The sequence below is a fragment of the Syngnathus typhle genome, linkage group LG18, assembly GCF_033458585.1.
Source record: "Syngnathus typhle isolate RoL2023-S1 ecotype Sweden linkage group LG18, RoL_Styp_1.0, whole genome shotgun sequence".
NCBI lineage: Eukaryota > Metazoa > Chordata > Actinopteri > Syngnathiformes > Syngnathidae > Syngnathus > Syngnathus typhle.
The window spans coordinates 5229951-5243115 of NC_083755.1; the positions used below are offsets into that span (position 1 = coordinate 5229951).

Below are 13165 nucleotides of genomic sequence, written 5' to 3' on the forward strand. Positions count from 1 at the left end.
ACAGAAACAAACGGAAATACCAAAAACAAAACAAAACTGTCAAATGCCTTCATCTAAAAAACAAACATTCAAGGCATTAAAATGAGATGCAACTTCAAAGTTTTGAGTGCTTTCTCGTTTCTAGCAGCAGATAGTGAAAGTAAATAAGCTATTTAGATGCTATGAACGTTTACACAGTACTAATTATATAATAAATATAATATTAACTATTCTAGTAATATTTTAGGAAAACAATATGTTCTCAGTAGCATGCCGTTGTACAGATAAAACAAATACTCCAGATAAAAAAAAGTCTTCTCAGTACTGCAAAATTACAACATAATTTATTCAGATTTAGTAGAGTTGTTTACAAACAAGATTTGATGTTATAGTCTAAAAAAGTGAGCGATGAAAGCAGCCTGAAACAGCAATTATGCAGACACCAGTTTGAGACACAGAGGTGTTCAATGAGAAGACATACAGGGAAATCTTAATAGAACTCTCTAAAAAGAAATTATGTGCAAAGACAATGATATGACAAAGTATATTTATACACTTACTTACAAGAGGGAATGACATTTTAAAGGTTAAATTAAAAATAATGCTGAGAAATCTTTTTTTTTTCTTCCCCCGCCATTTTTATTTTACAATGCAACTATTGCATTACACTGATGCTGCCGTGATACCCTGGAACACTGACAGTTTGTAGTGTGGTCAAAGAGTCTTTGTGCTCATTCCATCAGTCCAGGAAGAATATGTTGTTGAATTGTGTCGCACAAAGCCTCTTCACCTCCTCTGCAGAAGAGAAAAACAATATTTATAGAAGACTGGAGGTTGGCATGACATAAGTTTGCCACACACGTACCGTTGACTTCAATGAGGTTGGCATTCTTCTGATTTAAGATCACGTACAGTTCTCGCTGGTCAGACTTTTTCCCAACCACCCAGTAGTCTGTCATGGCTTTGACTATGATCTCTTCATCTTCATCAACTCTGGAAGACGCATAAAAAATACAAAACATGATTTTCCAGAACCTCCTCCTGAGATTGTCGATGTACTTTGGTTTACCTGGCAAAGTCACAGTTGATGTCCCCGAGGATTTTCATGAGGTCAGGATGAACCGACGTGAGACAGACACTGGCCGTCTTCCTCATGTGTATCGTGCTTTTCTCTGCCAGGTTCATGTGGTTGAAGTAGATGAACTTAAACTGAGGCTCCTTCTCTGGCCTGCACAGAAGGCGACATTGCAGAAGCAAGACAACAAAACAAGCACGACACGCATTCTGTGCAGCATGATCCTTTTATAAACGCCTAATGGTCACAAAATCAGATTTGTGACTTCCCTTAAGAATGTCCTCAAGGATGAATTCTGCGAGTTAGTTCTGCCAAGCAGTTATAAAGTAGAACTAACCCTGATATCCTGCGGTTGATGGTGAATTGTTCGCATATATCCGACGCCAGCAAAGTCAGCTGCGGCCCCACCAAGCCATCCAACTGCTCACAAAACTCCCTCGTCATCTCCACAGAGGCTGCGTCGAAAGAAAGGGTTGAAGAAAAGTAGCTTTGGAACAAAAACTGCACTCTTAGATGCTTACCGTTGACCATAAAACAAGCGGCGGCGCTCATCGCCTGAAAGAGAGCAGGTCAAACCCAGAAAGAAGGTCACACAGGTTTGAAATGACATTGATGTGCTGCATACTCATTATTTTAAAGTGCAAGTCTAATCCTGAAAAATCCATATCCTCAGTTAAGGCTGCGGCATATTTCGCACTCGTTTCATCCACTCGCACGCTGAAAGGCTTTTAGGAACATTCCTTTCATGCAGTCAAACTGGGTGTAGGGGAAATAATCCATTCTTTAATGCATTTGGAATCAATTACACATTTCAGTCCTCAATTAGTGGGAACAATGTTGCTATTGTTTATACAAATTATATAGGCCTTGAGGGATTCCCAACACTAAGTGAGGTTTAGCTGCATTATATTCACGCGTTACCTTATACACAATCAGATGCAGCTCCTCGTGGCCATCCTCTGCGCTGACAAATATTTTGGGAAAACGGAATTTGGCCTCGGGGTCTTTAAGGTTGGGTGGTCCTGTCAAAAACCTGGAGAGGACATTGTGTGTAAGTATATTTGATGATCATCTTGGGTTGAAAATTTACTCAACCGTGGTTTCGGGACTCACCTCCCATAATGCAACAAATTGCCTGCAACCTCCGGTCTCAGAGGAGAGTCCCTGCCAGCCAACTATACGGGGATAGATGGAATCAAATGAGGGGGAAATTGTGCAAATATATACTGACAACATCCTCAGCACCTTACCTCTGGCTCGGAGTGCCTGGGGAACAACGAGGTGGTCAGGTACTTGTACAGGATCCTCATGTCATCTTGTTCCAGGCCGCTCCTGCACATACAAAGCCATTTCAACACCTGAAGACGTATCAGAGCGAGCTGAGCCGACGCAGCCGTCCCGTTACCAGATGAGCTGGTCGTTATATAGGAAGGCTGTGTATTTGATGAGGCTGAGACTCTCCTCCACCCGGTTGACGAAGGATTGGATCTTCAGGTAGGACATCTTGTCCAGCGGGAAGAAACTGATGCCTCCAAATACGTCCAGGAGGTCACAGGACTGCAGGTGGAGCGTCTGCAGGTACTGAAGATGTCGGTGATTAATTGATGTGCTGATATGTCACTTTGAGAATGTGCTCACAGGGTAGGAAACAAAATGTAGAAATGCAAACAATTAAGGAAGCACTGGATATGGTTTTACCCTGTAGAAGAATTTTTCAAGCTTCTGAGTTAGCAGCTCCACTCCGCCGGCATCCATCGCTCTATTAAAGGTACCGTTGAAAAGCTACAGCATAAGGGATGACATCACACGTTGGTTAAAAAAATATATATATGCATATATATTTTGAGACGGGGTGGCTTGTTACCTTATACATACTGTAGCACTGCTTTACCACTGCACCATAGACCGTGTCCTTGGGGGAGTAAGGGAAGCATGGTTAAACACTCAAAGCTGATAGTATAAAAAAAAAAAAACACTTACAAGTATTTCCTCTTCCTGATACTCTATCGTGGGAGGTTTTCCATCTTTGTTTAGTTTTTCAATCATTGGATTTCGAACCACCTGAGCAAAAAAAAAAAGAAAAACGTACGCAAAAACAAATGGACGGAAACATAACTGATTGCATTCCAGTAATTATATATTAAATAGGTGAAAAGCTTGAATTCTTACCATGACCATCCAAAAATTCTCCTCAGGCTCAAAGAAAAATTGACGGTTCTTTTGCGTGTGCAGGGATTTTGCTGGTTTTGTTGGGCAGAATGTTCTAGATAAAAAAAAAAAAAAAAAAAAAAACATTAGTTGCTATCACACTTCTATACATCACTATTACAATATTTCCTGTTAGGGTTTACAGATTATTTTGAACGTATGATTATGTTGGAATGTGGACTAGAATTATTAACTTTGTTTGAACCTTTTACCTTTCCTTGACTCTGAAAAGTTTAACCATTTAGTTGTTGAAACTTTCCAAATGGTGTGGAAACATTCTTGCTTAGTTAGTCATATAAAATGCTCCACTAGTTTGTGTTTCCACAACCTTGTAAAACATTGAGCTGGGACCCTCCGCACTGATTAACCAGTTGCTGACCACCAAACATGTCCAATGTCACCCCCACCCTGCTTTATCTCAATAAATACTCTATTGCAAGAATCCAAAATCAGACCTCATTCGATCATCGCTGTACGCACAGCGACAAATGACTCTCCACTTGCAAGTGCTCAAAAAGGGCATACTGTCTCCCGTGTGGTTCTTGCAAAAATAAGTTAGAGTGAGCAGCACTCTAACGTTTCCCTTTTAAAATGACTACCTCGTGAACTGGACAATAGCTTCACAAAGGCCCACATTTCGGATCTTCTCATTCTTCTCCACGTCGCTGGGATGATAAAACAGGATCTTTTTTTCTTCCTAATATGGTAAAAACATCACCTTATATCAGTCATTTTCAGAACAGAGGTAATAGGACCAATTCAGACACAAATTGAAAATCACCTCTCCTTCCCGTGGTCCAAATGTGGGATTATAAACAAAGAAATTGAGTAGAGATGCTGTGAACTGTTTCTCTTGCATTCCTGAGGCCATTCTGGGGCTACAAGACAAAAAAAAAGAGAAAATAAGTAGATCATTTTATCACTTTATGGAGTAAATGAATCTGTTTTTACCTTATCATCAGCATCAGTGTCACGTTTGTCTGGATTTACTTTGCACGAATAATTCTGTTGCTAGCATGCCGTTTGCCTGCAGAAGTGAAACAAGAAGTAGGCAATTGAATTTTGACAGGATTTCCTGATAATTTGTTAATGTACATGTAATGTAGAATTAATCTCGTTGGATTTTTTTTATTGATATAATCAGTGGCTTTAACACCGTTTTTAATTGTGTTCCTGTTCTTATAAATCCACTCGGCAAATAAAAAGTGCAACGAATAGGACATTCCAAATAAATAAATCCTAGGACGTTTAGCAAGTTAGCTTAGCTTAGTTAGCAAGATTTTCGGTGTGCTGACATCCAACAAAACAACAACCAAAAACAAAACCGTTCATGAAAAAGTCAAATCCTCACCTTACAGTGCATAAATCAAAGGATTCGTATGCACGCCGTTGTGTTTCACCAGGAGGAAAATGGAATTGAACTAGAGGAGAGACGATGCACATCGTCTACTTCCTGCTTTTGACAGCTGAGTGTCACGTTTAAAACCAACCGGAAGGAAAACAAGGCATTTGCGCTGGCCTTGTTTTCCACCCGGTCAGTTTTAGACGTGACAACAACAACAATAACAACAACAACAATAACAATAACAACTACTACTACTACTACTACTACTACTACTACTACTACTACTACTACTACTACTACTACTACTACTACTACTACTAATAATAATAATAATAATAATAATAATAATAATAATAATAATAATAATAATAATAATAATAATAATAATTTATGTTCATTATTATGGTGGTGGAGCATTCAGCAAAATTATTGAGGGTATCTGTGATATTTCTATATTATTTAAAATTTTCTATTATCTATAAATATTTTCCCCACAGAGAATATCAAAGTATTGGTGTGAGACTAAGATTTTTTTGCAAAAACAAAACCCACACACACTCTTTTCTAATAAACAGATTAAGCAATTAAAAGGGTTAAAATGCTAGTTTGGTGCTAGTGAGAAGCAACTTGTACTTCTCCTACATTGAGACATTAGAAGAGTCATTTTGGAAAACTAATGTTGCAAGGCGCTTGACTATCTATTGCTACAAACTATTTGATAAAACAGAGAGCCCACACATTTAATTTCTTTCATTGTCACAGGTTTGAAGGAAAAACTTTAATAGTTATTCTCGATTAATGAGTGCTAGGAAGGAAATTAAGCATATAATATTCACTGAAATACAAGCCAATGGAAGAAAAAAAAAATCAATGGAAATGGAAGCAAACTGATCCACATGCAAGACTCAGGACAGAACCATCATCTGGAATTCTAAACAGAAACAAAACATCATGAATAGAACATCTGAAAATACATCGCTCAATGCATACACATGTATAACAATCCACTCAAAATAAAATCTGTATATTTTATTTATCAGAACAGACAAAACTGTACTGTGGAATTTGTCCAGCATCATAAATAATTGAAAAGCTTTAGTTAAACTTGAGTGCGTCAGGGTAGCAACTTGCAGGAAAAGTGCCTGAATGCCTGTTTAGCTGCATGAAATCAGATACTAACCCTCTGCTCCGATCCTTCCGTCGCTGTCGTCATCCGCCGCCAAGATGAAGCTTTTGGTTTCAGCCTCAGTCAGCGTTCTTGCTCCCGGGACAAACCGCTGCAGGAAAAACCTAACACGAATGTCAATCAAGATGTGTTGTGTTAATAATTGAAACACAGCAAATCACAAAGACACACTATTTTACCACATCCCAACAGAGTAAAAGGTGAATTATGTAACGCCAAAAACATAACACTTAAACATGTATAATCCACACGGATTACAAAGGGATGGCTTTAATACAGCTGTGTGAGTTATTAGGTAGGCCCTAATCTCTCTGTCATGCACACTGTTCTATTTTACTATGTCTTGAAATCAACAAGTACAACATAAAAGATGTCCCCACTTCAGCTCCGATTCCTCCAGGAAGCCGCTGTTGTCCTCATCGAGGATTTGGAAGACATTCTGGATCTCCTGAGGCGTCTTGGAGGAGAGGCCACATAGTCCAAAGAACTTCTTGTGGGAGAATGAGTCTGGGGCTGTAGAAAGTTTCCGACACAAACAATGGATGCCACTGCTAAGAGCTTTGACCTTTTGACTGTGTTTTTTTTACGTATAGCAAAGTCATGCAACGACCAAAAGGGACAGGATGATTGAAAAGCTTTTGCAATCATGGAGGTGGAGATAAGATGGTACTGTAGTGCACAAAAGTGAAATTAATGCAGCCAGAGAAAAGATTAGTAACCTTGTCTTTTGTTAGAGGTTACGGCAATCGAAGATTGATCTGTTTTATATTATAGTTTGGGTACTGTGTCACCTTGACAGTCTTTCACAGCGTTTTCAATGTCTTCAGCCGACAGGATGGAAGTGAGGGACATGCTGATTCTGCGGAGTGAAAAGAAAAACCCTGCAAATGAGACATTTCTCATCTTTCCCTCATTATTGACATTTATGCCAACCGTGTTAGTTAGCAAGCAAGTTAATTATTTCAATTCACTTAAATTTATTACATTTCTATTTCTAACAAACTGCCTGGTAAAAAAAAAAAAAAAAAAACATCTTGGCAGACAAAAAAAAAAAAGTGTTGGTTTATTGGGAAGCAAATGCTGCAAAGATTATAAAGCTAATTTAAATATGTTCAAGATTGTGGGTGTTGTTTACAGAGGCGGACAACTGCATTGCATCATCCAATATTCGTCTCCTAAATAAAGAAACCAAAATCTGAGTAAACCCTTCACCTCTGATCGAGTGCAGTGTGCAGCCTACTCCTACACACTATAAAGTCTTCTTTAAAGTTTTCAGTTAGAGCCTCCAAATATGGCATATTAGTGCATATGAGGCAAATTCCATGTCCCCCAAATATGCAACTCACCTCTGTGGACTTGGTGTCCTCTCAGGTCCAAAACAACAGAAGATAACAGTCTTTGTGGTGGCAGCCTCACCTTTATAGACTCTGCTTGAATTTCCACCCTGGGATCAGATGTTCCTCGCAGCTCGTGTTGCTCTACCTGCCCGATAAACTTTTTATAGCTCTGCTCACTCTTCCTTTCAGCTAAAACGCATACTGATTTTTTTTCATCCAATCAAATTTTCCGAGCGCTCTCTTTCTATGCTCTCGCTCTCTCTTCCAGCCTCCCTCCCTCGCTCGCTCCGCATGTGCATATTGGAGATTATACACATATCACATTTAAGCAAAGTGCTTTAATCTACTGTATATCAGGGCTTGATGTTTAAAATTGATAGATGAGGTAAGAGGTAAAAAGAGGCAGTGGATGAGGTTAAAAAAAAAAAACCAAGTTAAATATGTCAATATGTTATTATATTGTATTTAGACATCTGAATTAAAAGGGGAGGGGCCTTATGCGGGCCTTCAAGGAAAAAGAAAATGGAGTGCACGATAATAAATAAAATTGGGGACAATTCCACAAGTGCAGTACAAATTAAATGACCCATGGTTACCGTGACGACCAGCTACTTTCTCACTGATGGGTTTCCTCTGCAAAGGCAGCAGGATCATCTCTGGTGATTTCAGTCAGCATTTCTGTCAAACGCAGCACAGGTAGTTTTTTTTTTTTTCTTTAATAACGAGAAGCAAGGGAATAAAGGTCATTATTCCTCCCTGTTTCTTCTTCTGGGGTTTGGTGTGTCAGCATTGCTAGTACCGCGCCACTATTGTGTGTTCATTTAATTAGTGTTATTGATATTTAGTAGCAGAAACTATTGCTACGATTAAATCAATAAGCCTTCAACAACTTCGGAAAAGCAAGTCAGAGCTACAGCGCCACCTTGTGATAACAAATTCCAAGATTAATCAGCATTTAAATTGGGTACACTTGCATTGTCAATACAAGTGTAGGATCAAAATAAAATAGGTATAAAATCAGTATGTAGTTTGCAAACGTTAGACATATTTGAACACAAATGGTGCGGCAACACTTGTGAACAGACAATGTAACAATACTACAATAGTGCGTTTTTGGACATGGGGGTGGTTAATACCCTACTGCAGAAGTGCACAACGTCTCAGAAATAGGCAACAAAAGACTAACTTGATGAAATAAAAACCAGGGGCAGATGTGGTACTGAAAAAGCACCTTTATTGTTGTTCTCATCGTCCGTCCATTTGCCATTCAAGTGCACCAGCACTGATGTCACAGTAAGCAAAGGTCACAGTACAACGATGACGTCAGAAGTATTTGAGAGAGAGAGAGAGAGAGAAAGAAAGGAAGACACAAACGCACACCACACAGTCAGCTACATTCATTGTGGGCAGCACAACCAACAGGAGGCGGAGCGGCTTGATTTGGCTTCAGAGCTCAATGGCCAAATGTATAAAAAAAAAATGGAGTTGAAGGGAGAAAGTGAGAGATGAAGAAGAGAATATCTGGGCTCAAGTTGTTCCTTAAGAGTAGTCAAGTAAGATGTTGGTCAGCTTGTTGGTTTAGGACTGGACCATAACAGAAAACTCTGCAGAGAATGAGAATATAATACACATGATTAAATAGTGCATATCATTACAAATAAGTAAGTAAATAAATAAATAAATAAATAAATAAATAAATAAATAAATAAATAAATAAATAAATAAATAAATAAATAAATAAATAAATAAATAAATAAATAAATAAATAAATAAATAAATTTTAAAAAGTCTCTCCTAAAGTAGTTGGGGACACAACGTGACCTTGTTCTTACCTTGAACTCCGATCTTGCCATCGCCATCAGTGTCACCAGCCTGGAGAAACGCCTTGGTCTCTTTGTCAGTCAGCGCTCTGGCACTAGCAGAGAAATTCTGCAGGAAGAGCCTGCACCGGGACCACAGAAAAACAGACTTTCTCAACATTTTTAGTTCTGCTTCATGTTATTATTTACATGCTGTCAAAAAAGTCTCCTTATTTGCTCCATGATTGTTTAAAAAAAGTCTACAGACCCCTTTATTATAATATAATATAATATAATATAATATAATATAATATAATATAATATAATATAATATAATATAATATAATATAATATAATATAATATAATATAATATAATATAATATAATATAATATAATATAATATAATATAATATAATATAATATAATATAATATAATATAATATAATATAATATAATATAATATAATATAATATAATATAATATAATATAATATAATATAATATAATATAATATAATATAATATAATATAATATAATACGCATAGCCATGTTGCGCACTGGACTGGCACTGGACTGAAAAAAACATGTGGAATTGATGGTGGAAGCATGTTTTGCATTGTACTGTCGCCCTCTCGTGGTCAAAGTCTGAAGCACATGCTTAAACCATTATAACGTAATACAATAAAATGAAATAAAGTATAATAAATTAAAACCACTAAATTATAAAATAAATAATTATGAATATAATAAAATACAATATAATAAGATATAGTAAATTCTAATATTATTATTATATATACAACGCAAAACATGCTTCCACCATCAATTCCACTTTTTTTTTTCAGTCACGGTTTATATATAATATATTAATATTATATTTTATTATATTTTACTACATTTTATTTTATTATGTTTATAATTATTCATTTTTTAATGTAGTTATTTTAATTTATTTTGCTTTATTTCATTGTATTGTACAACATTATAATGGTTTAAGCATGTGCTTCAGACCTTAACCACGAGAGGGCGACAGTACAATGCAAAACATGTTTCCGCCATCAATTCGACATGTTTAAAAAAAGTCTACAGACCCCTTTATTATAATATAATATAATATAATATAATATAATATAATATAATATAATAGAATATAATAGAATATAATAGAATAGAATAGAATAGAATAGAATAGAATAGAATAGAATAGAATAGAATAGAATAGAATAGAATAGAATAGAATAGAATAGAATAGAATAGAATAGAATAGAATAGAATACGCATAGCCATGTTGCGCACTGGACTGGCACTGGACTGAAAAAAAACATGTGGAATTGATGGTGGAAGCATGTTTTGCATTGTACTGTCGCCCTCTCGTGGTCAAAGTCTGAAGCACATGCTTAAACCATTATAACGTAATACAATAAAATGAAATAAAGTAAAATAAATTAAAACCACTAAATTATAAAATAAATAATTATGAATATAATAAAATACAATATAATAAGATATAGTAAATTCTAATATTATTATATTATATATACAACGCAAAACATGCTTCCACCATCAATTCCACTTTTTTTTTTCCGTCACGGTTTATATATAATATATTAATATTATATTTTACTATATTTTACTACATTTTATTTTATTATGTTTATAATTATTCATTTTTTAATGTAGTTATTTTAATTTATTTTGCTTTATTTCATTGTATTGTACAACATTATAATGGTTTAAGCATGTGCTTCAGACCTTAACCACGAGAGGGCGACAGTACAATGCAAAACATGTTTCCGCCATCAATTCGACATGTTTAAAAAAAGTCTACAGACCCCTTTATTATAATGTAATGTAATGTAATGTAATGTAATATAATATAATATAATATAATATAATATAATATAATATAATATAATATAATATAATATAATATAATATAATATAATATAATATAATATAATATAATATAATATAATATAATATAATATAATATAATATAATATAATATAATATAATATAATATAATATAATATAATATAATATTAATATAATATTAATATAATATAATAGAATAGAATAGAATAGAATAGAATAGAATAGAATAGAATAGAATAGAATAGAATAGAATACGCATAGCCATGTTGCGCACTGGACTGGCACTGGACTGAAAAAAAAACATGTGGAATTGATGGTGGAAGCATGTTTTGCATTGTACTGTCGCCCTCTCGTGGTCAAAGTCTGAAGCACATGCTTAAACCATTATAACGTAATACAATAAAATGAAATAAAGTAAAATAAATTAAAACCACTAAATTATAAAATAAATAATTATGAATATAATAAAATACAATATAATAAGATATAGTAAATTCTAATATTATTATATTATATATACAACGCAAAACATGCTTCCACCATCAATTCCACTTTTTTTTTTCCGTCACGGTTTATATATAATATATTAATATTATATTTTACTATATTTTACTACATTTTATTTTATTATGTTTATAATTATTCATTTTTTAATGTAGTTATTTTAATTTATTTTGCTTTATTTCATTGTATTGTACAACATTATAATGGTTTAAGCATGTGCTTCAGACCTTAACCACGAGAGGGCGACAGTACAATGCAAAACATGTTTCCGCCATCAATTCGACATGTTTTTTTTCGGTCCATCGCCTTACGTGTACGTGTATTTTTACCCCGCTCTTAAGAAAGTCAGCACTATTTATTATATTTATAGCAATAGTTATAGGTATATTGTTATAGACTTATAGTTATAGAGTTATGGAGTTATGGCGTTGTCCTCGCATTCAGATTCATACTAAAATCGACATGACATAATAATGAATAAAATACTGCATTCTGTAAGTCAAACATGCATGCCATAATTATCTGCATGTCAGGCCATTCAACACCCAGCCGTTCAAATCCTCTCAGATGTTGCACGGTGCTGACATCATTCTCATTCCAGACATCCAATCTACACACAAGGTTCTGAGAAGATGAAATCTAAGCTGAAAGAGGGGTGGGAGGGGTTTGGATGGGGTCTTGGGGGGGCGTCACCTACTTGAGCTCGTCCTCCTCGATGAAGCCGCTCTTGTCCTGGTCAATGACCTCAAAAGCCTTCTTGATGTTTTCGGCGGACTTGCCGGCCAGCCCGACCTTAGCGAAGAACACCTTGTGGTTGAAGGAGTCGGCAGCTGGCAGGAGACATGTAGGCATGATGGACATTCTCACATATCATTGGCTTTCTGACATCTTGACAAAGAGGAAAAAGTGCGGGTGTAACACCGTGAAGGCCGATTTACTTTTGTCTATAAGCGTATTTAGAAGTGTAAATAAACGTTATTGCATATCACAAGTCAATTCAATGTGTGACTCCGACTACAATGAAATTTTTACCTTGGCAAGCAGCAAGGGCTGCAGTGATGTCAGAGTCACTCAGAATTCCGGCGAATGCCATCTTTAACTATAAAAAGGGCAAAAGATGGACATGTCAAAATCTACCTGGATTCCACTCATTTAAAACAGAAAAGTTAGCCGGCCCAAAAAAAAAAAAAGTCCTGCGCTTGATTCCATAACTCCCAGACTTCCATCGTGTGAAGTTGAAGACCTTAAGCCCAGGAAGAGTGAAACTCACCTTGTGGTTGGATCTCAAAAGACTCGAGAGGGTTCACTGAGAAGAATCTGTTCACTGCAGTGGGGCCCGGCGGCGATATTGCATCAACTTATATACCTGCACTGGGCCGAAACATGATGCATAGGCCAAGTAATAGACACGCTTCGCAGCATGGTCGAAGCAGACGCTAAAAATGTGTCAAGTAGACGCAGCTGTTCTATTTATATGTACATTAAATGAAGATGCTTAAATGGTAGGCTCACGTGGCGTGCAAAGGGTCCATGTTGAAAAGTGGTCGGTATCACGCCGGGCTAATTATACACGCTGCTGATTGGGGTGAAACCCGCGCTCGAGAGCAGAGAGACAGACACGGGGGCCGACTCGGTTTGGCGCGAGGCCATCGGGTCGATATATTCGACAGCTGGGTGGGTTTGTTTGGTATCGCAGCAACCTCTAAGTCGGGGTTTGTCCACAACTTGCTCCTCGGAGCTTCATTTGACACATGGTTAACTAAAATGATGGATGGACGAGAGAAAATCAAGTAATAACGAATGAATAATTTCAACCGCTGATTTACTGATATTTAATTCTGTCAAGTTCTTATTGGT

At 36.1% G+C, this 13165-nt stretch overlaps 3 protein-coding genes across 4 annotated transcripts; all 3 read right to left on the reverse strand.

The window, feature by feature from the left end:
- Positions 1 to 301: 301 nt before the first annotated feature.
- Positions 302 to 4739, reverse strand: ccz1 (CCZ1 homolog, vacuolar protein trafficking and biogenesis associated). The gene is made up of 17 exons (XM_061264858.1): positions 4614 to 4739; positions 4214 to 4289; positions 4044 to 4140; positions 3862 to 3959; positions 3224 to 3317; positions 3035 to 3115; positions 2919 to 2966; positions 2753 to 2836; positions 2460 to 2635; positions 2305 to 2386; positions 2168 to 2229; positions 1976 to 2087; positions 1576 to 1609; positions 1392 to 1509; positions 1049 to 1207; positions 845 to 972; positions 302 to 774 (listed from the first exon to the last, which is right to left on the reverse strand). Exons 2-17 carry the CDS (start codon positions 4225 to 4227, stop codon positions 719 to 721), a joined length of 1443 nt encoding a protein of 480 aa, XP_061120842.1. The 5' UTR covers positions 4228 to 4289; positions 4614 to 4739; the 3' UTR covers positions 302 to 718.
- Positions 4740 to 5370: 631 nt separating this feature from the next.
- pvalb9 (parvalbumin 9) lies at positions 5371 to 7493 on the reverse strand. Of its 2 annotated transcripts, none has more exons than XM_061264441.1 (5): positions 7210 to 7493; positions 6585 to 6652; positions 6174 to 6306; positions 5788 to 5897; positions 5371 to 5538 (listed from the first exon to the last, which is right to left on the reverse strand). In XM_061264441.1, the coding sequence occupies exons 2-5, from the start codon at positions 6643 to 6645 to the stop codon at positions 5513 to 5515; spliced, it is 330 nt and encodes a 109-aa protein (XP_061120425.1). In that variant the 5' UTR covers positions 6646 to 6652; positions 7210 to 7493; the 3' UTR covers positions 5371 to 5512. The 2 variants fall into 2 exon arrangements, with proteins under 2 accessions (XP_061120425.1, XP_061120424.1); XM_061264440.1 differs by having other exon boundaries at positions 7140 to 7481.
- An 854-nt stretch (positions 7494 to 8347) lies between these two features.
- Positions 8348 to 12737, reverse strand: LOC133143105 (parvalbumin beta 3-like). Its single transcript, XM_061264862.1, has 5 exons — positions 12579 to 12737; positions 12341 to 12407; positions 12006 to 12138; positions 8963 to 9072; positions 8348 to 8734 (listed from the first exon to the last, which is right to left on the reverse strand). The coding sequence occupies exons 2-5, from the start codon at positions 12399 to 12401 to the stop codon at positions 8709 to 8711; spliced, it is 330 nt and encodes a 109-aa protein (XP_061120846.1). The 5' UTR covers positions 12402 to 12407; positions 12579 to 12737; the 3' UTR covers positions 8348 to 8708.
- Between the last annotated feature and the right edge of the window lie 428 nt (positions 12738 to 13165).